At 43.5% G+C, this 26,433-nt stretch overlaps 1 protein-coding gene across 1 annotated transcript; it reads right to left on the bottom strand.

The window, feature by feature from the left end:
* Positions 1-7,626: 7,626 nt before the first annotated feature.
* atp8b1 (ATPase phospholipid transporting 8B1) lies at positions 7,627-26,372 on the bottom strand. The gene is made up of 30 exons (XM_053411719.1): positions 26,182-26,372; positions 19,979-20,167; positions 19,705-19,802; positions 18,481-18,594; positions 18,300-18,398; positions 18,086-18,147; positions 17,919-17,991; positions 17,765-17,835; positions 16,910-16,992; positions 16,123-16,281; positions 15,932-16,020; positions 15,533-15,723; positions 15,208-15,292; positions 14,181-14,304; positions 13,796-13,839; positions 13,290-13,446; positions 12,950-13,138; positions 12,660-12,772; positions 12,394-12,558; positions 11,679-11,790; positions 11,511-11,586; positions 11,224-11,356; positions 11,008-11,136; positions 10,768-10,924; positions 10,465-10,688; positions 10,136-10,219; positions 9,771-10,016; positions 9,527-9,665; positions 9,170-9,300; positions 7,627-9,001 (listed from the first exon to the last, which is right to left on the bottom strand). The coding sequence occupies exons 2-30, from the start codon at positions 20,145-20,147 to the stop codon at positions 8,765-8,767; spliced, it is 3,753 nt and encodes a 1,250-aa protein (XP_053267694.1). The 5' UTR covers positions 20,148-20,167; positions 26,182-26,372; the 3' UTR covers positions 7,627-8,764.
* Between the last annotated feature and the right edge of the window lie 61 nt (positions 26,373-26,433).

The following is a 26,433-nucleotide window of genomic DNA, read 5'->3' on the forward strand; positions in this document are numbered from 1 at the left end:
ATTAGGTTTACAGTAATATCCTCTGCTGCCCCCCCCCCCCCCCTCCCGGTCCCTTGCTGTCAATGTTCAGAACACATGTAATGAAGCCCGAGGAAAAGAGAAATATATGAACACACGTGTCTTTTTTCAAACAAACAGGACTTTGCTGCTGTAACCTACAGAAAACATTTATCTACTGGCAGCGAAATAAATATATAAACATTATTTATTCATTACAGATCATGATAAAAAAAAATTCACATTGGTCCTTTGGGGATTTTGTCCTTTTTGTCCTTGTGGTAAATTTGTTTATTACTAATAGCCACATTAAAGGGGAAGGAAGGAAGAAAGGAAGGAAGGAAGGAAGGAAGGAAGGAAGGAAGGAAGGAAGGAAGGAAGGAAGGAAGGAAGGAAGGAAGGAATGGAGGAATACAATAAATTAATAAATGAAGGAAGGTGTGTGTCTCATGTGAAGACACTCTTACGTCCCTAACCCAAAACTTAAATCAAACTCAAACTTTTAAATTCCAGTTGGTCTTTAGAAATATCGTACAAGTCCACACTCACACACACACACACTCACACACACTAACACACACACACACACACACACACACACCAGCACAAAGTGAAACCGACCTCCGAGGCCAAAATCTACATAATGATCCTGCATCAGTTTGATTTATGGGTTCAAGTCCACACCTCCTCTCTTTTTGTTTTTGTTTCTTTCTTCTTCTTCTTCTCTTGTTTCTGTGTCCGTCCCCCGGGAGAAGCACTTTACTGATCCACTGTCTCTAATTGGAGGAGCGAGGCACGAACGCAGCCCGGGTGAGGGTTCGACTCCCAGTGGGCCACATCGTGCTAGCAATGAGTGTCCGTCTAAATGGGACGCATTATTATATATGTTTAATGATATTAAAGTGGTCGTGTTTGAATCTGAGAGAACGAGAGTCAAACGCGTGAGAAACCTCAGGGGAGGAAATCCACCGAGCGGATTTAAACGTTATGAAGAATAGATGAGAAAGCACAATGAAAAATATTAGTCTTCAGAGACCTTTTCCTGCAACACAGTAGTTTATGTATTTATACTGCAGGGAACTGTATATCATTGTCTTCTTCCGTTTCATATACAGGAAGAACTAGGATGGCACTAAGCTTGAAGCAGCTTGTGATCCAGCAGAGGGCGCTAACCATTAGCTTGACCTATCTTCTTGAAACTGCCATGTATTCATATTTGCAAATACTCAGATACCAGACGTCTAAATATCTGTTAACTGTTGATCTATCAATGTCAAAGAAAGTTAAAAGAAATTTCTGTATCCGCCCAAAAACTGAATGTGTTCTCCTCCGACTCGTTTCACGTCTTCTCAAGGAGATTAATGTAAATCTGTTCAGTTGTTTTTGTGTATTCTTGCTCACCAACGCACAAACACACACACAGGTTGAAAACACAACCTCCTTGGTGGATGTAATTCCTTCGGCTGCTGGAGGTCGTCTCACAATAACACGTGAATATGAGTCATAATAATCGGATGGCGTCATTGTTTGAGCTCTGATCCACGTCTGAGATAAATATTGTAAAAATCCACTGCAAAAAAAAAACTTGTGTTTAAAGTCATGAATGTATTTTTGAGGCTTGAAGGATCATTATGCTGCTGAATGATGAGATGTGGTCAGAACGCTCCTGTGAACCAGCAGGCGTCCAGTGGGAACATTAATAAACGCCAGTGGGTCAGTTCCAACAGAACCAGTTTGACAGATGAAGTCATGACTCGTTTCTTTTCTCACAACTTTCCTCTTTCCATCATCTTGACACAAACTTCTCTGCATATTGATGTGAACCTTCAAAAATTAAAGATGAGACTCTGCCCCTTGTTTTCAAAATGAATCTAAAAAATGTGCCTGATTTATAAAGATTAAAGATATTTAATCTACTGCAATGTTTGCATGATATGGAACAGATATACTTTGTTGTGTTATGATATTTTCTCGAAGGTGAACATGGCTGTGACACACACAGCTACACTCATGACTAATAACTACATCAAGTCCATTTGTCAACAGACGTCAACATGGCATCGGAAGCAGAAATTCCCATTTACAGTGAATGCGTCATAAATTTTCTCACGTTGAATAATCCAAATGATGATGAATATCTTCACTTTGTACATCCAGTACAAAGTTTTTACAGTTAATATATAAAAAACTCCAACCGACCCTAGTACAGATATTTTCTAGTATAAAATGTGAGATATATAAAATATTTTTAAAAAAATTATTGAGGCTTGATATTTATTTATTATATTATATTTTAACTTTACCATAAATAACTACACATTTTGCACATTTCATCCTTTAACTACATTTCCAGGTTAAAGTTAAAACATCATCGTTCATCACTCTGTCATTTATTTGACTCACTCCTTCATTCACCTTCTCCTTCGTTCATCCGTTCATTCATCGACTCTCCTGCCGCCGTGCATGTATTCATCTTCATCATTTATTAATATGCACGTGAGAGCATTCTGTGTGGCTGACTTCAATCAAACATAAATTTTAATCCAACGCGTTTGATCAACAGTTTAATTCATTCATCTGTTCACTCGTTCGTCCGTCGCCTCCACACTCTCACAGTCAACACCATTTTAATTCTTCAGCTGTGATCTGTGCAGGTGTCTGCCATGAATATCAAACTCACCTCAAAGAGCGTCGCACTCCGCTGAGGCCTCACACACACACACAGAAACACACAGACACACAAACACACACACAGCTCAACCTTACAACTTCCTTTCATTATATCACATTTCCTGATTTTACCTGATTCTAGTTGTTTTTCTTTCAATGGGGGGGGGGCGATAGTCACGTGTTTAGTGTTTTTATTCTTTTATTAATTCTTCTGTGACTGTTATAATCATTATTATGATCATTTGCACTGTGAATTGATGTGTTCGTATCAGGAGACGATCTCTAATCTCTCACCTTCGACCAATCAATCAATCAATCAATCAATCAATCAATCAATCAATCAATCAATCAGCTCAACGCACTCGATCAATCCTTAAATTTCCTTTTTCATAAGGAACAAACCCAGTGCTCCCTTCTCCTCATATCTGATGTTGTGTGTGTGTTTTGTTGTGTGACTCAGTGAGTGTGTGTTTCCATTAGCATGAGCCGCTTCTCCCTCTGTGTGTTTCTATAGTAACCCTGGCTGATCTCCAAACAGCCGGTCGGCCTCTGAAGGGCTCGACGCAGCCGAGATGACAGATCTCCACCAGGCCTCTGCAGCTCGCACTCAGCAGAGAGATCCCACCGTGACCATCGGGGGGGCAGCCGCCCGACTCACGTTCACTTATAATAACCACGGATCAATATCGGCTCCAATATCCAATCAGATCCGATCACAACAACACACAGTTCTATAGAGAGGAATCCTTCTGGGTCGGTTCGCCTGCTGGCGTCGGCCATTTTGTGGCAAAGCAACGTGATGATGCTGGCTTCCTCTACTAACGGGTCAAAAGGGCGTGCAATAGGTCAAACTCAGAGTGAGCGCCCTCTGCTGGTTCATGAGGCAAACTTCTTCAGATGATGCCGATATTAGGGAGTAGAACATTTCAGATACTGATTTATCAGCTGATAAATTGAATATATTGATAAATTGGCCTTATGAAAAATAAATTTAATTTAGGCTTTATCCATATACTTTGATATACAGAACCATTAAATAAAAATATACCTAAAATACAACTAAATATAGAGAATTTGAATTTAGAGATGAATGCAATTTGTTATTAATTGTAAATATCTTTGTAAATATGACATTGTTAGATAACTTATATGTCTATTCTACTTGTAAACATCTAAAGTAATACCAACACTAATAAGAAGTATAAATTATAGAACTGACTTGGATTATTTATTCTATTAAACAAAACGTTTCGTATCAGAGAATATCTGGAAACATAAAAGCAGATACTGGTGATTTTAAAAGTCTCATATCGGCTGATTTTTATAGACCAATCAAGCGCAAGTTATTTTCTCGAGGAACAATATATAAAATCTAATTTTATCAACACTGTTCCAGAATTAAAAATGTGAGGAGAATATCCAACCGGTGGTGGAAGCTGCAGTAAAATCCCCGTGACCCTGAGAGCTGCTTCGTACAGAGAGGAGAGAGATAAGAGTTGAGGACGCGGCAGTTAGCGGTTTGATTCCCACACCCGCTTCGCCCTGTGTTCGCCTCCCGGACGCCGATCGCAGTTTAAAGCTCTGAGCATCAATGTTTCTGTTTGTTCACTGAAAGATTCATGAGCGCCACATCCACATGAATCATTCACTAAGGAAATGATTGTCGTAAACATGAAGTGCCATCTCTGCCACTGTGCGCTGAAAAATTCATGCTTTTTAAGTCATAAATTATGATGAGGCTCTCCCTCTCTCTCTCTCTCTCTCTGCTTGGGGGGGGGGGGGGGGGGGGCTGCGACTTCCTCCTCATCCAGCTTCCTCTTCCTGGCCCAGGTTCACTCTCTCACACACACACACACACACACACATACACACACAGACACACACACACTCACACACAGTCGTGTCTCCATGACTTACACTGATTTCCTGGAGAATTACTCTAACCTTACCTAACCCTTAAATCAGACCACACCGAAACTTCACCCTTATCTTTCCCCTTACTCGTAAATTAAAGAGGTAGCCTTACCCTAACAAAGTAAACCTTACCCTTACACTTAACTTAAACCGGATCTAAACCTTACCCTTATACCTTTAAGGTAAGGATTTACATATCAGCTCTTCCTGTGTGTCATCATAAGCAGGAGAGTTAGGAGCACACGTCCAGCCACGAGGGGACGATGGAGTTATCTAATCAATATCACCACCAGTGTTTTATATTATAAAATCAAACATCATCCTCAGAGCTCCCCCGCTCTCGCTGCCAGCTCCTGGTTTGTTTCAGGGGAGTGTGTGGTCCTATCTGTGTGCGCACGTCTTTGTGTGTGTTCCTCTCTCTCTCTCTCTCTCCCTCCCTCGCCGCCTGCTCGCTCGGCCCTCACCTCCAGGCGAGTCGATCCTCTTACAGTAATACCATTGCCTAATCTCAGAGGCGTATCACAGGGAGCTCAGAGCGCTCAGCACTAATAGGTTCACACAAATGGGATCTAGTCAAAAACCTCCCAATCCTCCTGCCACTGTAAATATGGAGAGCATTATCTGCGTCCGCCCGGGGCCGCGATGTGGAACCGATGCAGATTTGACAGAGAGGCTGAGAGATAGCAGCCAAAAAAAAAAAAGATGGTTTAACAAGCTGTTAGCGGCGTTACAGGGGTAATTTTATTGGCTGTACGGATGAATCAAACAATGTTTTGAGTTATGTTTTGGTACAGGATGGATTTTCAGAACAAAAGCCATGTTTTGATGGACGTGAAACATATGAAGAGGCTGGTTACGTGTGGTTTAATATTGTATTTTGGATGAGGACTCAAATCTGAATGAATTTGAGTTTGTCGCACCACAGAAAAATGGATTAACCTCCAAGTTTATACAATTTAATTTTAATATTGTTAAAAAATGCCACAACAAAACCTTCTCAGACTGTTTTTTATAAAGGTTATTTACTCCTAATTGTATTTCCTGTCTCTTCAGTATTAAGTGACAGATACATGGATAAAACTTGACCTTTTTAAGAGGTGCACAACATCATCTTATTTCACATGCAGGTATGGAAGCTTGATGTTTTATATGTTAAAGATCCTGAAGCTGAAATTATGCTGATTTATATAAATTCTTCAAATAAGGAAATATTCGTGGTTTACAGAATAAAAGATGCTTATGTGAAGAATCCTGATTTGTCTGGTGGAGCTTTGACTCCTCAGGAGGAAGGAAGCAGATCAGGTGTTGAACAGGCCTCAGTCTGGGAAGCTGTGGGACCAGTGAGATGTTCTGGTTCCATGATGAATCTCACACGGACACACACACACACACACACACACAGTCCTGCAGCGACATCTTCAGGCTGAGAACAGTACTGCTTCCTCTTAGTCAGGTGAGTTCTGAGCATAATAATCAATTAATGAAACCAACTGTAATAAATTTAGATTTATGATCTTTATCTAGTTTAATGATACAATTCAGCTTTGGTTTAGAGTCCAGGGGTCACATGACATGAAAACTGAGGGAAGAACTATTATTTCAATACATAATTATAATAAGAAGTATTGGAATCTAGGCCTACTAGAAAGAGAAATGTATTGTTTATATAGAGTAATAATACAATTCAGCCACGGTTTAGAGTCGAGACACAAAAGCTTTTGATTGTTTGAAGATATTATTATTTATACAAAATGTATTAATATATAAAAAGCAGTGAAATCTACTAAAAAAAGATGTCTTATTTATTTAGGGGGATACAGCTAAAAACAACTTAAACCGTGTAACTGATAGTTAACTGAATAAAAAAGTTAGCTGAGGTTGTTGAAGCTACAAGTTACAGGAATAAAGTTATAGTTAAAAGCAGGACTGCTAACATGCTAACCTGCCAGCCGGGTCTCTGCCGGGTGTTTTCCGGGTCTGTTCCGGTTCTCTCCCGGGTGTGTTCCGAGTCTGTTCCGGGTCTCTCCCGGGTCTGTTCCGGTTCTCTCCCGGGTGTGTTCCGAGTCTGTTCCGGGTCTCTCCCGGGTCTGTTCCGGTTCTCTCCCGGGTGTGTTCCGAGTCTGTTCCGGGTCTCTGCCGGGTGTGTTCCTGGTCTGTTCCGGGTCTCTGCCGGGTGTGTTCCGGGTCTGTTCCGGGTCTCTCCCGGGTCTGTTCCGGGTCTCTGCCGGGTGTGTTCCGGATCTGTTCCGGGTCTCTGCCGGGTGTGTTCCGGGTCTGTTCCGGCGCGACCCTCCGCTAGCAGCTGCAGCGCTAGCCGTTAGCACCGGCGGTTAGCCTGTCAATCGTCCCGTATTGAGCTGAAAAGAGACGCACTTTGTCCCGTAATACTGTAAGTTTTAAGAAATGCTCAGTAAAATGTCAATAGAAAATTAATAACAGGGCGCTTTATATGGTAAAGATGAGCTGACAGAATATTAACACACGAGGACGATGATACAGAACACGCTCCTCCCATTGGTCGAGGAGGTACTGCTGCTCGCGGAGAAGATAGTGGAAGACTATGTTTAATATGTTAATATGAATATGTTTACAATTGTTCTACATACGTTCTGTTTCCACTTTTGTTAATGCACTATTTCAAGATGGATGTTCTGCTTTCTATCTATTGTTTTATATTAATGTATACAGTTTAAGGTTAAGCAAGACAGGTTTCTGTTTAAGAAAGCTTCTCATTTTATTCAGTTAATTTTGTTTATTATTAAAGTGAATTGCTGGAGAATAATTTGTTTTCCATGTCACTCAAAAATATGCATCTAATTCAATTCAGTGTCAAATAGTTAAAAAAAAACGCCAGGCAGGGTGAAGGCATCGGGTCGGCCGGCCAATGAGGTGTTCCTGATGTTCTTCACCAGGGGCCTCATCCTCTTCTTCATCAGTGTCACCCTGAGAAAACACCTGGTCCAACTTTAGAATAACAGTAGTGGTGGTTGTTTATTCTAAAGTCCAGGGTCAGTGTCCACAAAGAAGTTAGAAACAAGTGTCAGATTGTGTCTAGATGTGCCCCTTGGCTTTTTATTAACAACCACACGATAAAATCCCATCAGAGACCGAGCTGCTGCTGCTGGTTCCACTGACAGCGTCACAGACTCCATTCATTCAGGAATAAAACACAGTAACAGTCAGAGCGCTGTCAGTTTCGGCTTCGCACTGTTCAGCAGATAAGAAAACAAACACACAAGTCTTCTTGGGTACATTGTAAACAACCAGTAACACAAACACACACAAAGAGAGAAATCCCAATTTTTAACGACCTATTGAACATGTGGTTTAATTCTGAGGAGAGAAAAGAAAGAACAAATGTTTCTAAAAAAGATAAACCAACGTTCCCCTTTAGAAGTAAGAAGCATGAAGTTTAGACACGTGTGTGTGTGTGTGGGGGGGGGGGGGGTCTCTGACAGAGGGAGGTTTAAAGAGGCTGACCTGGTCACACCTCTAAGGCCACTTCTACACAGCAGAGGAGAAAACAGCACTATTCACAATTTATTTTTAAATTAAGACACTTTATAACATCCGGTATAATCAGGTCCCATCATTATTCATAACAAAACATTAAAAAGAGGATCCTCTGACATGTTGAGCTTTCATGTGACTAACGGACAAATTAACTGGAATCTTGTGATTTAATAAAACAGCCTCATATCAAGTGCTGTGCAGACATCAGGGCAAGAACGGAACGTTTAAAAGTATCACAGCGTCTCCACATCCGGCAAAAAACTGACTAAAAACAAAGCTTTGATTTTTAAAACCTGAGTTAAACAACATTGTCAGTCACAAAGACGACTGCACGACTTGGACCCGGTGAACGGTTTCCTCTGAGCTCCTGTGCAGAGGAGCCGGAGGCGGTGGAGTCCAGGTCACACGCTGCATTTACAGAAGCTGCTGGTTTCGTTTCTACAAGTTGAGACTTCAGGAGCAACAACGTTTGTTTCATCCCCTCGTAAAGTGCTGGAGTTTCCCGAGGGGCGGGGTGAAGCGGAGACGGGGTCCAGGCGGTTGTTTCTGTGCCGGCGCCCCGTCGCCGACCGATTCAGCTGCGACTCCACAGATAAAATGAAAATCCCAAATATATACACAACCCTCCTCCTCCTCCTCCTCCGTCCCTTTGCTCCGTCTCTCCCGCTCCTCAGATGTTTTCTGCCTCTCTTTGTGGAAACTCCCTGATACTGTCCTGGGCGCCCCCCCGGGCCGGTGCTCGCCGCCGGATGCTCCGCCCCGACGAGATGAGGTCGGCGTAGCCCCGGGAGTGAGAGAAGGCGTAGGCCGAGCGACGGGAGCGCTGGCCGCGCTGGAACGCCGGCGGCTTCTTCTTCTTCTCATCCTGCAACATCTCCATCTCGTACCTCTTCCTGTTCCTGTGCACCTGGTGGACGAAGGGAAAGACTCACGTTACACTGGAGACGTTTTACTTTAATTTGACTAAACTTTCTTAATTTCGAGAGATTCAGTTCAGAAGAGACGGGACATGAGGTGAGAGAGTAAATGGTCCCACAACCCGGGAATCAAACCCGTGACTTCCTGCAGGTCTCACCTTGTCTCCGACAGACGGCCAGATGGTTTTATGGAGGAACTGGATGCAGATGACGGGCAGCAGACTGATGGCCACAGTCAGGATGATGGTCAACCACAGGTACGGCTGCCGCAGGGCGTTCGAGGCCACGCCTACAAAACGTACAACACAGAAGAGGCTGGTTGAGTTTCAAGTTGGGGAAATGGAATCAAACCTGCAGATATATCACTTCTGTATAAATCTAGGTTTCAGCTGTCAATCATAACATTTTACATTTAAAACCAACAGCTGAACAAACACCAGTGTGATTAAAACTAACTAAAATGACAGAAGCTCTTTGGGGAGAAACCCAGCCGATGTGAATGTCGGTGTTCTGACCGGTGAAGGTGAAGATCGAGGGGAAGATGACGTGGATCCCTGCGCTGTGGATGTCGAACACGATGCCGAAGTAAATGGCGATGCTTCCCAAAACCGCGAAGCAGTTGACGAAGGTCCAGTACGAGGTGTCCAGAGAGATCTGATGAAGACGAGAGGAGGAAGTTAATCAATCGTTTCTACTCCTCACTGCATCGTACGTCTTATTTCTGATTCAAAGCAGAACGTCAAACCCGATGTGACCGACCTGCAGGTTGACGGTGAAGATCAGTGAGGAGGCGAGGACGACGGCGAAGGACTGGTAGTCGGAGGGAGCTTCTCCGTCCTGGCCCATGGTCTGCAGGAAGGCCCCGTACGGGATGAAGAAGGTGATGAGCGAGACGAAGATGCCGTGGAACAAGCTGATGAAGAAGTTCTTGTAGTTGAACATCGACCCCGACTGGCCGGGAAGGTAGAGCTTCGGGAACTTCAGGCTGAGTTTGTCATTAACGTCCTGCAGGAGGAGGAGGAGGAGGAGGAGGAGGAAGAGGAAGAGGAGGAGGAGGAGCTAGATAAGTTTTGTTGTTCTCTTTTCTCCTTCTCCACACACATGAATTGTTTTGTGTTTGTTACCTGGTCGAGGAGTCCGACGAGCAGAACAGGTAAACTGCTGTAGCACAGATTGTAGAGTGTGATGAACCAGTCCTCATAGGCGACCTGCACACACAACAACAGACATCAGTGGAAACATGATGCATTATGGGATATAAAATCTGATCGGCCCGACCGAACAAGGAAAAAGGATAAAAGATAAATCCAAGAATTGTTTTGTTTGGTAAATTTTGTGCATCAAATTCAGTCAATATTTCATTCTATTAACTTTTAGATACTAAAGAATATTAACGCTCTTGTCTGGACTTATGTGGAACACATGATGCCGATGTTTAAGAGTCGCCGCTGACCTGAGCCGAGTATCCGCTGAAGAACGAGTACCAGAAGTGAACCAGGGTGAAGGCAAAGTTCTTGAAGAAGAAGAAACGCAGGAACTTGCACATGCGGATGTAGGACCAGCGCCCGTGCACCAGCAGGAGGCGCTCCAGGTAACGGAACTGAGCGAAGGCGTAGTCGCTGGACATGACGGCCTGCATCCCCTCCTGACCGCTGATCCCCACGCCGATGTCTGCAGCTGGTGGACGAGGAGCAGAGAGGTTAGAGCAGATCCGAGGAACAGTCAGGACAAAGCACGGATCCACTCCCGCTCTTACTCTTGATCATGTTCACGTCGTTGGCTCCGTCTCCGATCGACAGCGTCACGGCCTTCTTGTACTTCTTCACCAAACTCACCACGTTGGCTTTCTGCTTCGGCGTCACGCGGCAGCAGATGACGGCTTCGCACTCACAGGCCATGTCCACGAAGTCCACCTGCAGACACACACACCTCATGGGTTACAACAGGGTCTACTCAGCGCTCAGAGCATGTGGAGGGTTCAGAGCTGAACGTGTACTTGTCTCATCTCCTTCTCCAGGTCGTTGTTGGGCTGTCCGTCCTGAGGGTTGTTGGGAACCGTCCTCTTCCCGAGGCGGCGCAGACGCAGGCGGCGGCGCTTCTTCTTCTTCTCGTAAAGAATCTCGTTCTAAGAAAGTGAGAAACACCAGAGATCAGCTGGATCCACCATGTTGGCTGGTGATCGTCCTGAGAACTGGTCCTGAAGGGAACTCACCAGCCAGCCCCCGGTGATGATGAGGGCGTTCTTCCCCGGCTCGGTGAAGAACGGCTCCGGAGTTTTCTTTTTGTTGAGACGGGAGGGGGGGGGCTGGTTCCTCCTGTTGGCCTGACGAAGAGTCAGCTTCTCACTGGAAACAGAGGAATTCATTAATCACCTGTGAACCTGGGACCAGGCGGCTGAGGAGGGAATTCAACCGAGAGCCGGAAACAGCTGACTTCGGTTCAAGTGTCTCTTTTGATCACATTTTTCTGTACAAGCTGAGACGTTTTGAATCAACTCACTTGACGTCTTCTCCGTAGTGGATGTTCATGTCGTCTGTCAACAGTGAACAAGCATATCCGATGTTTTCTGCCGTTTCTGGAGGGAAACATTAAAACATTAGTATATTCAGTCGTGTTCTATAGTTTCTCGTAGCTTCTCGGGAATAGACTCTCCTCTGTGCTCGTTACCTTTCTTGTCTCCAGTCAGGACCCAGATCTTGATGTCGGCCTTGGCCAGTATGGCGATGGTCTCAGGAACTCCGTCCTGCAGCTTGTCCTCGATGGCCGTCGCCCCAATCATCTTTTTATTTGAAAATAATTGTAATTATTATTAAAATTAATAATTCTCCACGGACACCAAACTTGTTCTTAAGGGTTTAAGTCAACCACTTAATGCCTGAATTAATTTCCAATTATATAAAAAATATATTATTGCTGTTTTTGGCCTGTCATACAGATGCTAAATTAAGTGGAGATTGTTAATTTCAATATAGAATATACAATAGATATAAATTTAGGTATGAGGCAAATTAGCGACATTAGCCATAATGGAGCATAACCTTAGTCTAACTAATTTATGTATGTAGATTATTATATTGATGCTGCTTTTGCTTGAAATTGAACAACATACGTTTCTGTACTATCATTGCTGTTCCATCATCACAGTATTTCAAATGCAGCTTAATACCTCAAAATAACTTTGCTACACAGTCCCAAGGGGCTAGTATGTATTTTCCACTCCGACCACTAGATGGTGGCAGAGTGCTTCCAATACCTTCCTTGGTACGTGTAGTATTTGCACCATCGTCACCTCGGCGGCATTAAGACCGGAATGTGGTTTGAGGCAAATTTGCGACATTAGTCTACAAGGGGTTCCTTGTGTGTTCGGGCGGTTCCCTCTCACCATCAGGTTGCTCTCGATCTCCTCGTACACGTGGTCGAGGGCGGCGTCCCGGTCGCTCATGGACACCTGAGCTTCTTTGTGTTTCCTGGACCAGGCTTGAAACTCCGACTCGCTGATGTCTTTGTAACACAAGCAAAGCGTCCGCAGGGTCTCGTTGGCAAAGATCTGCAACGACAACCAGGCACACACACACATGTTTACGTTTCTACACAACTTCCTGCAGGCGTGAAACTCGCTGGTTCTGAATGAGAAGAACGTGAACTCACATCCAGAGCCGTCTGGCTGCTCTCCTTGTGTCGGGTGTTGGGGGAGAGTCGCTCATAAATCACCGTGTCGGCTCCTTTGCAGTAGAGACGAATCCGTCCATCAGGAAACTTCACTGTGAGAGAAGAAAGAGACATTTACTTCACTGTGGAGAAGATAACCTAGAAAATATTCAGATTTAAGAAGCTGAAATCAGAGAAATGGGACTTTTTCTTCATTTAAAAAAAAAAAACTGAAGTGTGTGTGTCTGTTAGTGTGTGTGTGTAGTTGTGTGTTTGTGTTGCCCTCTTACAGATGATGGACATGCGCTTGCGGTCCGAGTTGAAGTCGAGCAGCGCCAACATCTGGTAGGTGGTCTCCTTGTCCATCTCCTTGATGGTGATGGTGTCCTGGGTGCGGGACAGGAACACGTAACCAAAGTTCCTGGCGGCGGTCACCAGAGCGCCCTCATCAGGAGACGCAGCCTGGTACACCAGTTCACCTGAGAGGGGGCGGAGCTCATTACCTGCTGATTTATTTCTGAACTGAATAAAACAGATAAATTGTTTGATGCATCTGGTAAGGACCAGTCCTCTCTAAAGGTTGACTGACAGGTGCCACAGCCAATCACAGCCCCGGTGGTGTGAGGTTACCGTCTTTGTGCTCCACCATGACGGTGTGGCAGAGCGACAGCAGCTTGAAGAACTCCGACGCGTCGTGGTCTTTCCCGGATCGGACCACCGAGACCAGCTGGTGATCCATGAACTGGAACTTCTTGTCAGCGAGACGGTTCCAGCTCCAGTCGACCGGCTGACGAGGGACAGACGGGGATTAGTCCAACAAACTATATACTACATACACACTTTATTATACTACATACTATAAATACTAGTATTCTATACATACAAATATAGATGTTGTGGATGATTGTTTTAAGCTATACTATTATTATAATATACTAGTAAACTATACAAGTACATACTAAACTGGTAGAGTAGCAGCAGTACATGTAGTTTATAGTACACGACTGAAGTATTTGATTTAACCAGGTATAACCAGTGTAATAATTTCTTCTTCTACAAACGAAGCTCAAACCAACTTAAGTCACATGTCGGTCGTTTTATTGTGAAAGTCTAGATCAGTGTCTTTGATGTCTCACCCGTCCTCGGTCCAGCGTCACCCCCTCAGCTGTGGTCGGAGTCCCTGAGGAAGTTACCAGAAAACAAAAAGGTCAGAACTGTTCGAGTTTCTTCTGGTTTCACTTCTTCCCCGGAGTCGTTTTCTTCTTTGCACTTTATCAGTTTTATTTCACATCAGTTCCGTGTGCGTGTCATTATCTAATTTCACACTGTTGCTTTGTTCCTTTGTTCTCTCCCGTAAAAGAACCTGAACTCTATAATTACAATACAAATATGAATCGTTTCAGATAACAAGGCGGTGCCGGCAGCGCCACACGGTAAACACACAACTCTACTTCCTGCATGAACACAATCTTAGAGCCAGGTGTGTGAAGGTGCATCAGGAGAGTGATTGTGCGTCGGTACCGTAGCTGCGTCCGGCGATGGTGCACTTCTTGAACTGCATGATGTTCTGAGTCAGAGTTCCCGTCTTGTCGGAGAAGATGTACTCGATCTGCCCGAGCTGCTCGTTCAGCGTGGTGGTCCGAGCCTGCACAGGACATGTCACATTATATCTATATCTTCTAAATTAGTATTAATACAGGTTTTATTATATTCATGTACGTTTTATCTTCTTATTATTGCACATCCACTGAACATTTGCACTTAACTTATTCCTACTGTATTATCCCACCTATAGTGTATTCATATTTTTATCTTGCTCTTAGTGTATTCATCATTCTTATATCATACCTTAGCTCTTAATACTGTTCAAATTCCATTTATATTCCATGTATATTTCTAACTTTACTTCATATTTATTTTTAATATTCCATCTCTGCACTTGTGGTTAGATGCTAAACCGCATTTCGTTGTTTATGTACTTTTACTGTGGAATGACAATAAAGTTGAATCTAATCTAAAATTATTGTACTGTCCCAGATTCATCTTTTAAAAGTTCATCTGCAAGAATGTTTTGATTAATTATATGGTTTTTCCTGTTTTTAATTTTTTTTTCCTATTAATAAAGATAGTTTTTAAATAACTGCTGCTGCACTGAACCTCGAAATCATTTATGGATCAGGAAGATTAATTATATGAAGATAAAAACAACATTTGGATCAAGCCTGCACAGAAAATTTCACATTATATTTATATTTTCTAAATTACGTCTTTGTAATGAGTTTTCTTAGATTCTTTTTGTATATTTTATTAATCAGTTTTATTCTAGTGCTGCTCATTTTATCTTATTACTATTATTTAGTAACTTTATTTATTACCATGATTCCTCTTATAAAAGTTCACTTGCAATAATATGTAATTCATGACACGTTTTTCGGGAAGATTCATTATTTGTTGTGTTATTTCTTTCCTAATTTAAAAATAAGTCAGAATCTTGTGAACATTTGGATCAAAAAGTGATAAATAAAGTCTTCAGTCTCTGGGACTGTACCTTGGCTGGTGTGTCCTTCTCTGCGTAATACATCTGCAGGTCCCAGTTGATGAATTTACTCTGCCCCAGACGAATCACCTCCACACTGAACACAAAGCAAACACACAACACACAACTTATTCTGACGGATTCTCACTGAGGAAAAGCTCCTGCTTGAATTCTCTCATTAGCCTGAAGCTGCTCCGGGTTTTTCCTCAAGTCAAAATAAACATCTAAATGTTGTGTGAGTCACGATGCTTCACCGGCCAAACTGCAAAAAGACACACACGTTAATTGTTGAGTATCTGGACGAGTGTGTGTGTGTGTGTGTGTGTGTCTCACTGACCTGACGTAGAGAGAGATGGGCACCATGGTGTTGAGCACGATGATGTAACCCCAGAAGCTGAGGAAGCCTCTGTAGGCGGCGCTCTGGTATTTGCCGTCGAACAGATACCACGCTTTACTGCCGATCTCCTCGTACCAGAAGCTGTGACCGATGGCGAGACCCGCGGCCATGAGGAGCAGCACCGCAAAGATCTACACAACACACACACACACACACACACAAACACACACACAGGCTGAGGGACAGGTCCTAGAAACTGAATTACGTACAATAAATATAAACAAACCTCTTCCGTTACATATAATATAAATCTAATAACACAGATCACTGCTGACATGTGACCTTAAAGACGCGGAGGTGAAACTGCTTCCTGATCATGTGACCACTGGTTGAACTCACTGTATAAACCATGTAGTTCATCAGCTCGTCGATCTTCGTCCTCTTGAACCTCGTCTTCCCTCCGTTCCTCATGATCTTAGTGTCGGCACCTTCGCCACAAACAGAGCAGTGAGAATACAGATCACGTCTACTATTAACCATCTTTGATCTGAACACACACACAACAGACACACACACACAGACACACACACCTGCGAAGATGACCAGGCCGTGGCACTCCTCCGTGTTGCGGAGCTTGCAGCCGCGGAGCAGCAGGTTGTCCAGGTCCAGTGGGTAGCGCTCCCGCTCCCACGTCATCGTCCCCATGAACTTATCCAGACGGTTGTTCGGCTCCTCGCACTCGATCAGAGCTACAACGAGACACAAGGACACACGGGGACACAGACACACAGAGGTCAGAGAGTTAGAAACTGTTCAGAAAAGGGTTCATCCTCTGAGAAGCATGAACAAGTGGCGCTTCAAAGTATTGAGAGATAAACATCGGTATAAAAAGTACAGTTACATTTTACTGTCAAAAGCTGCAAACACATAACTGGCTCCATATTAATATAAATTACATAAACACTTGGCAAATATCCTCTCATAGATTTTAAAAACTAAAATAAAAACGTTAAAATTATTAACTAAAATGTTCTAGTTGCCATCCACACTTAATAAAAGGATTATGTAATTGTTTCTCATCTTCAAAATGAAACGAGTCAAATCGCTTGAGAAACTCTTGCGTAACGAACATTTCATCAGACAAACAGACTTTATCTGAATTCTTATCAGTGACTACAAACCTTTTCAAAATGAGAGAGAGATCAAATCTTTATTTACTGGCACCGCAAGAAAGTATAAAGTCCTGTATTTGTGGTGAGTGTATAAAAAATAAATAATCTGTTCCTGTTAATAAACTTGTGTTTTTTTATTCCAATTTTAAAATAGAAATGTGTTTTTTATTTAGATAAATAAAAAGCGGTCTTGTAGTGTTGTTACCGTTGAAGCCAGCGAGCTGATGCTCCTCCTGCATCCGCTCGTCAGTCACTCTCGAACCCATCTTAAACTTCAGGTTCGTTTCTCTGTGAGGACGAAACACAAGAGACTGAAACGACTGGAGAGGACAACACAACATCAGGAAACTAAAACACAACCTCAGGAAACTAAAACACAAGAGACTGAAACGACTGGAGAGGACAACACAACATCAGGAAACTAAAACACAACCTCAGGGAAATAAAACACAAGAGACTGAACGACTGGAGAGGACAACACAACATCAGGAAAAAAAAAAACACAACCTCAGGAAACTAAAACACAAGTCAAGTTTATAGAACCTGCATCGTGATTCATCTGTTTCTACACATTAATATATAAAACACATCTGGTAATAATGAAATGAGCTGAGCGTTGGTTCCATCAGTGAAGACCGGAGTGTTTCATGAAGGCGTTTCCCTCTCGATGGCAGAATGTTCGGTGTCACAGGACGAGTTTGGCCGAGGTCTCTCTCTCTCTCTCCAGAAGCTCTTTACTGGTTTACCTTCCTCTTATCAGTGTTGACCCAACGCTGAATGAAACCACTGATCAAACACACACACAGGCCTCCAGCCGTGGAAATGACTCAGTTTGATTTCACAGTTCAAACCCGAGTGAGCAGCTTTATAAAAAAGTTATTTATCACAGTAATTATTGAATCTCATGTCATGAGTCGATGGAGCAGAAGAGTTTCAGGAGCTCTGGACTTTGAGCTTTTAAATTTACAAAACTTTCATATTCACGATTAAAGAAACGAGTGAGAATCAGTGTGTGTGTGTGTTTGTGTCCTTTAAGGTGGAAAGGTAAACGGACTCTTACCCGTCGAGCTCGGCCGTTTCTACGTAACACAAGCTGTTGGGGTTGGAGCTGGACAACAGCAGGATGTCGGCCTGGACACACAAAACACACGTGTGAATAAAAGTGATCAACAACACAACGTGTAACACGATTCTCTAAATGAACGTCCAGGTACCGGAATGAAGTCGTTCTTCTTCAGACGGACCACATCTCCGACCTGCATGTTCCTCCACTTGGTCTCCTGGAACCTGAGGAAGAGGAGAACAGTCTTTAACGAGGGGCGGGGGGGGGATTTCATGATTTTTAAACTCAAAGCTGTCAGAATATGAAATGAGGTCCGACCTGCCGTCCAGCAGGACCTCGCTCTTCCTGTTGTTGATCTCCTTGTCCATCCTGTGTCGCGCCTGAGAAACAAAACTCCCCATTAAGACCAGTTGCATCGAATAGTCAACCAGTACAATCACATGACAACGTACGAGTCGTCAGTAAACTCCTCAAACTTTCTCTACTTATTGCTTTGAAGACGTAGAACCATGCACGTGTGTAGAATTCTCACCAGATCGTCCACCAGGTCTTTAATGGCCGTAACTCCCAGCACCACCACCAGGGGGATCAGGGTCGTGTACCAGGGCAGAGTGGTGATGCTTGGAATAATCTGACAGGAGAGAAAACATGGTGGTTTTGGATGATCTGTGTTTGTTTCTGCGAATGAGAACTCGGGTGGTTTCTTCCTCTACCTGCAGGATGAGCAGACCCAGGAAGTAGAGGTTGGCCGCTCGCTTGAACTGATCGTACAGGTTCAGGGGCAGGAAGGTGAGGGCGTTGTACTTGTACGTCTTGATGGCGTTTCCCTGCACGAGGAACACACAGCGGCAGAGATCATCAGCACAGGGTCGGCCGGCGTGGACATTATGATTCACACGTTACTGCATCGATTATTTATATATGAATCTTTTATTTGATCTGCTGCTCATCTGGAACCGGACTCCAGGAAGAAGGGATTTAGAATCCCAATGGGAACTTCCTGGTTAAGACAAAGTCAACAAACAAAAAAAGAACAACCTTTCAAAATGTTAAATAAACGACCTCCCTGTGGAGATAATATAAACTAAATCAGCAGAAACAAGGAGGATCGATTCAGACTTAAATGTTCTAAACATGTTCTGGCTTCAGCTCCATTTCCTCCCACTGTGTCTTAAGTGTCTTAAGTGTCTCTTAGTAAGACACAGGTCGACCTGCAGGACGATCTGGTTTCAGCCTCTAGTGTGAAAACACAAAAGCTCCTGAAACAAAGAAACGGCACTGATCCGAGTCCCTGAGTCACTCCAGAGAGCTGAAGCTTCACGTCCCGGACAGAGAACTTCACAGGACGTTAACTCCACAGGTGGAACAGACTCACTGAAGAATCTACAGAAAGTACAGCTTCCTCCTCGTCCCCATTCATAATTAATCATCATTTAACAACAGAACTGAAGCATTAACAGGTGGTTGCATATCTAAACGTGACCTTTCACCAGCTCAGGCAGCCCTGATGGAGATGACTCAGCACAAACAGAGAAGTGACGTCACGAGGAAACACATCAAACAAACAGGAAACTTCCTCGTTGATGTTTTATTCACTTTTCTTCTCATCGTCTCACGAAATGTTAAATATTCAAATTTAAACTGTCTGAATCCCTCAAAGACTTTTAATATCAACCTTCAGATACAGAATACAACCAAGATTATTAAATTAATTTATATTTCTGTAAGTAATTGGACAAATTCTCTCCTCATCTCTCGAGGAAGTTTTAAATCGTGAATATATAAATGGAGCAGGTTGATTGATTTTAGAAATGAACTGAATCAAAAAGGCTGAAATTGGATCTAACGACTGGTGGATGATTTCAACAGAAGAGAACTCATCATGATGTTTCCTCAGAAACTTTATATAATAAACAGTTTTCTTCACGTGAACTCACAGAGTATCTGCTCTTCTTGATGCACAGGAAAACCTTCTTCTCGAACTCCGGCAGGTGGTGGTAAGGTCGGTCGTTGGCTTTCACCTTCCACCCGATCTCTGAAGAACAAAACAGTCTTTCTTGAATTAATCCTCAGAATGTGATAAATTCATATTTTCTCTCTCTTCTGACGGAGCCATGTTTGTTCAGCTGTGCATCCCGGGTGTTTCTCTGGACACAGAAATAAAGCACATCTCCACCCTCTCATCCAGATCAGGGATTCTTAGCGACTCACCACTGGGTTTAGCTTCTACCGGAGGTTGTGGGACTCCTGGTGCCTCTTCTTCTTCCTCCTCCTCCTCCTCTTCCTCAGAGCTCACCTCCAGCTCATCGTCCGTCTCATCGTCACTGTACGGCATGACCTCATCGTTCGGCCTCAGGGGCGCCGGACGCCGCTGACTCATCTTTGCACCTCAGGTTATTTCTGAGAAAAGACAAAAAAAGAGTTTCAGCGAAACAACACGTGTGACGTTCATCTCGTGAAGCGCAGTAATGAAAATACTGATAAACTTTCTCTGTTCTACACATCATCAAATGTTATCGGTTTGAGAGAAAGTTAAGTCAAACACTTCAATGACCCCCCCCCCCCCCCCCCCCGGTGACCAGTGATGTAATAAACATGTCTCTTGGGAAATCCCGTCTAACGGCTCCTGGTTAGCAGCTGGTGTTTAACTTGGCATTTCCCCATCAGCTTAATGTTTAATGCACAAACACCTTGTGTTGTTTTGTGTGTCTGTGGTCATGTGACACACCCATGTAACGTCCCTCCACAGCCTGTTTGTTGTGTGCATCTTCATCATCTTCATCAACGTTTCACAACCTTAATCCATATTTGCGGTAAAGTTCCAATCAGTGTAAAGGCTCATTGTGCTGCTTCAATGTTTGAGGCCATTAAATCACTAAATACACTATTTACTGAGATTTCAAATGTGTGTCTATATTGAACTGTTGGCTGCACTGCCCCCCCCTCCATGATTTCTGTTGGTACTTCTCCATTTCATTTGTTTCACCCGTTTCCATATGCTCTCAGAGGATGTGGACAAATATCAACGAATGAAAAAAACTTGTGAAATTAGACCTTCAGCTACTTTAACTGTTTCTCAACTAACTGCTTTTAAGCAAACGTCTTGTGAAGAAACTGCGGTTTGACTGAATGAGCTCCGGGTGGTCACACAAGTCTGCACAGGAAGGCTCGGTGGGGAGGGGGAGGGAGGAGAGAGAGAGAGAGACAGATACAGAGAGAGAGAGAGGGGGTTCAAACAAAACAACAAACCAACACCCAGCAGATTCTACAGTTAAATCAACGACTGAGTTCTGTTTGGACGTCCGTGTGTCTTCACGTTATTGATTCAGACACAACAAACATCCAACTTCATAAAGATCAACTGTCGTGTTGACGAGTCGGACGTCAGGAGTCAGTGTCTCCACTGGACTGAAGGAAAAATCTACATATCACACGTCTACACCTGAGATCCAATCTTCATTCAGAGTTGTGTCAGCTACACTGTCGTCATCTGACAGTAGAACGATGTACCACACCTAACAGAGACTAAATATAACACACGCTCCTTTAGAAAAGAGTCATCACTGCAGGAATGCTCGGCAGCCAGGGACTAAAAATACACACCGCCCCTAAAGGGTAAAGGTCAAAAGATTGAGTTATTAAACAGGAAAAACAAGAAATGTTATCATAGGATGTTTAGTCCAAATAACCAAGTGATTAAATGAGAAAATAAATCAGTCACTTAGCAAAAAAAGTCGATAGGAAGTGTGAAAATAACCCAGTTCATCCTTTTTACCTGTTGCTGCAGTTAAACTCGTAGTTTAAATACTTTTGTCCACATTAAAACATGTTTACCTGAACGATGTGTTAGTATTCTTCATTTTAACATTTAAATTCACTTATTGGACCCAAAACCCCAAAAGAACAATCAGGTAATTTGATCAGACTCCGGAGGGCGAACAGAGACGAGAAACCACAAAGCTGAATTGATAGAATCTCACCCCCATCCCCTCCTGGTGGGGGGGGCGGCTGCAGAGGGGGGGGGTGTACGTGACCAGGGAGGAGAATGAATGTGAAATCTGATTCATGTGGGAAGAAGGAAGCAAACAAGGGTTCTCTGAGTCCAGTGACGAACTTCTAACAGGAAACAAAAGATTAAACGGAGGAAGTGTTGGTCGAACTCGTATCAGAGGGAGAACGACACACTGAGTCAACAGCCACTTGCATTCAATCAAGATGCAGCAAGTTAAACAAACTCAGAGATCAGTCCTCTAAATATTATTGTTCCAGATCAAGATCCATGAGTTTCCAAACCTCTCAGTTCCTGCTCGTTCAGACTGAACTGAGTCCAGGAGTTTTCAAACTAAAAGGTCAGTTTCAAACTTCTCAGTTTTAGCGGGTCTAGAACTCATGAGCAGTTTGGACACCAGGAGCAGATCTGACAAACACAGTGTGGCTGTAGGATGAATGGTGAACTGAAAGGTTAGAGAGCGGCTGCTATGAGAGGAATTCATTGAACCTGAGGGGGGGTTAAAAAACAGGAAGTGGTAATTGTATTGAAGTAAATTAATAAGTTAGTTTGAAATCACGTTGGTGCAACACTTCCCCCCCCCCCCCCCCCGACACGCACCAGTTCCAGTAAACAGCCTCGTTAAGAAGAACTGCTTCTCCCCCGAGAACGCTCGCCATCCTGCCACCGACCAATCACAGGCCCAGCTCAGTGGCGGCGGCAGCAGGACAGCGAGGTTCTCTCATCCCGGAGAACAGGTTTTTGATATCAGGGCCAGGGCGTCGCTTTGACAACAACAATGAGCGGGGCGGGGGGGCGGGGGGAGGGGCTCCGGCAGTGGGACAGAGGAGAACATACCTGAGACACGACAGTGAAACCTGAGAGGAGGGAGGAGGTTCACCTCAGAGAGCAGGCGAGGTCGAGTCTTTCATTTCTCCTGGTGTGTCTTTGTTATCTTTAGAATTATATTAGTAAAATTATTATATTTGTTAAATGCCACAAGTTGGAAAATTCCCCGTTGATAAAATGGAATAAAAATAAAATATCCCAACAATAGAATAACACTTATAGAAGATATAAATGCACCAACGCTCAACAGTCAAAATCACCAATTCACACACACACTCAAATATCTGCCCTGAAATGAGCCGAATTTGTTCCATCAAGGTTTATGTCATTTCTTTAGAAATTCAAGAAAGTGTTGAAAACGTTTATCTCATGTTGTTACAGGAAGTGAAGCAGATTCCTGATCCGCTCTAAAGTTTAATGTCCCAGAGACAAACAAGTTTCTAGGATTACACAGTTTTTGAGGAATTATGCAGAACATCCTTTAATATTTGCTTCCTTATTCACTTATTCACTTATTCTTTTTGCTTTCTTTGCCTTTAGCTGAAGTTTTAACTGGAGCCAGAGCGATTTATTATTATATAAACATATTATTATTTATAAGTTGAACGATATGAGCCTTTCACAGACGTGTCCGAATCAGCATTTGTTTGCTGGGGAGTTATTTATAATTAACTATATGGTGAAATGGAAAAATATCAGCCTCAAGTGCATTTCGTTATCGTAACAACATCGTGATTATTCATTTTGGGAAATTGCTTACTCCCTGATATCAGTATTGGTCCTCAACAAATCCACAAGCAAATCTTTAAAACAAATTTCCGTAAACGTTTGACACGTCCTGTCTTCAAAGTGATAAATGTAAAATAAACCTCCAGGGACAAAACCTGTAAATGGCATTTTAATTCTGAAGTGATTCTCAAGACGAGAACCTGCTCGTGACTGAAGCCAGAGGAAAAACTGAAATGTGAAGTATTCTCCCGGGCGGGCGAGAACAGATCTGAAGGGGGGGGGGGGGGGGGGGTCTGTTTTGTGACACTGAGCTCAATCCTCATTCAAACTGTGTTAGTCAAATAATTAGCTCAACTAGTAAATAGTTATACTACAACACTACATGTGGCTTTAATGATAATTACTTTAAAAGTTTGTTTACTTCTATAAATCATTGTTGACCAGAGGCGGATGTAGGATTTTTCCTCTCTCAGGGGCCACGTAACAAACAGAGGGGCCAAGTACATGTTTAATAAAGTACAATTCCTTATTCAGTAAAGTCGAGTCAATACATTTAACAAATTATTTCTAGTTAATTTTAAATTTATAGTGTTTTAAACTGGGGGATGTAAGACTTGTTTTTTTGTTTAAAACAAAAGAACAAATACCTCAGGTTGTAATGTTCAGTAAAGAGTCAACCAACACGTTCAGGGACCAATCACATTCCAGCCGAGGCCGGTGCCCCTCAGGCCCCGCCCCCTGGAAATGACAGAGCAAAACACCTCTGCTGATATTTCCTGTTCGTTCAGTTTGTAACAGAAACAACGAGGATCATGTTGATCATGTGATGATCCTGAATATCAAGTGAGATTTATCATTTACAGACAAAACAATTAATCTGCTGCTGGTTTCACAACTGGTGCATATTGTTATTAACAGAGGCATGCGTGTCTTATTGAAGTCTTCTGCTCACAGCTGGAGTCCAGACAGACAAACCCCAGAGACACCAGCTACTAGTGCAACATGTCCTCCCACGCTGCCAGAGCCCACGAGCAAGGCACATACTGTACCCGAGTTAGAGGTTCATTCAAGATGAGGATGTCCTCACGCTTGGGGGTCAAACCCTCACAGACTTTCCTGCTGATTTGGTTTCAACAACACAGACATCTCCGGAGTGTTCAGACAAGGGGGGGGGGGGGGGGGGGGACATTTGCAATCTCACATAAGAAGAACGTCCGATGATCCTCCAGAGTTCAGCGCCTGTTCAAATTGTGTGAATAAAGTTCTTGAGCGTAGTTTGTGGTCGACTCTCAGTTCAAGTCTCGGCACCAGGTCGAGGAGAAACTGATCCTTCTCACGATATGCAAAATGAAGCTTAAGGAACCCGAAGACGTGAGGACACTTTTCAAACAGGAAATCAACCGTGTCGTCCGTATGGAAAACGTCTGAAGGTTTAAAATGGCTGCAGTGACGTCTTCACCTCAGATCAACCTTCCCTCCATTTGCCTCAGAAGTCACGATTCAAATTCTCCCTCAGCGTTTTCAGGTTCGAGCATTTCCATGAGGGGGCCGACATTTCCCTAAGCAAAGGACTCAGAGGTGCCCGGTCAGCAGAAGACGAGATGCTTGTTTGTGGAGAAACACGGAGTTGGGTTTGATGCGTCACTGTGTTCAGACACAACAGCTGAGAGCGAGAGGGTGTGACGGAGAATCCACACGACCCCATCTGATCAGAAGGATCCATCAACCTTTCTGCTGAAGACTGTCAGCTCCAGAAAAGAGGCCAACACGTCTGAATCGCCCCCCTGGTGGCCGGCGGATGTATTACAGATCATTGAACCCATCCCCTCCATGTTAACAGATGGGCACAAGGACCAATCCAAGAAAAGATGTTTCTGATAAGTTTGGTTTTGATTAGTTATTTTGTTGATTCATGGATTGAAGCTTTAATAAAAAATGTTCTCAAAATCTAAAGATGCATTTTGCGTGAAATTTCCTGAAGACTTGGTTCCTAAAAAATATTTCAGGTGGCGGCGGTGATCAGGACACGCCTCCTTCACCTAATGTAGTCAGTTTATTAGGTACAGCTGGTTCAACACCACAGTTTAACGCAGCAGTAAATCCCACAGCTTCAATGCAGTTTACGAGGAACCGGATTTGACTAGATGATCATGATAAAGGCTGCAGCTTGTTGCTCTTGACCTATATTTAACAAGAGGTGTTTGTACTACGGCCCACTTGTTCCACACTAGTTCTTCAGGAAAAGGTCCATTCCATCCTATTTAGTGACCCTCAACAATATGACTTTACTTTAACGGATGATTTGACAGAAGCTCACAGGTTCTAGGGATTTTGTTTTGGATTAGAAAGCAGTCTAGACGTTCGGATGAAAGCCAAAGTTCTCACAATGTGACATTTGCAAGTGTGTAAATACAAAATGATGTTCTGGCAGGCTCCCCATGAGGGAACTGGGAGGGAAGGTGAAGGAGCAGCGGCTCAGATGAAACCCAGATCCTCCTCCAGGTGTTCTCAGCTCTGTGTCTCGAGTCAATATTTGCTGATATTCGTCCTCAATCACTTTATTCTCACATTTCAGACGTTTTACGTGATTTTCTAATATTTCACAGTGAAACCTGTTCGTTCTGTGAGACTTTCTGACCCGACACCGAAGAGAAAAGAGTAAAACTCTGTTTCAACGCGTTTAAATCAAGTTGTCAGAACATTTGAAAAGGAGCGACTGTGGAGGAGGAGGTGCAGCAGCAGCCCAGGTGAAACTCCGGTCCTCCTCCAGGTGTTTGTAGAGTTAATCTCTCTCTCTCTCTCTTTCTCTGTCTCTCTCGGGTTCATGTGGGCGATGGACGCTTCTCACCTGATGTGTGGATCGGTTTCTATCGAGTAAGAAGAAGAATCCCGGTTGTCAGTCGCAGTCCGGACGCTGGGTCACCGCACCATGTTGTCTGCTCCTTCCTGCTTTCAGACGGTTCTCCTGCGGCTCCCCGCCCTCCTTCCCCCGCTGCCTGCGCTGCTGTGCCCCGCTGGAAACCTGCCGGACCGGTCCGACTCCTCCGCCTCCTCCCGACGAGCCCGTTTAAAAACAACGCAACATCCGGGAAGGCTGCGA

Source organism: Pleuronectes platessa, chromosome 19, assembly GCF_947347685.1.
Source record: "Pleuronectes platessa chromosome 19, fPlePla1.1, whole genome shotgun sequence".
NCBI classification, from domain to species: domain Eukaryota; kingdom Metazoa; phylum Chordata; class Actinopteri; order Pleuronectiformes; family Pleuronectidae; genus Pleuronectes; species Pleuronectes platessa.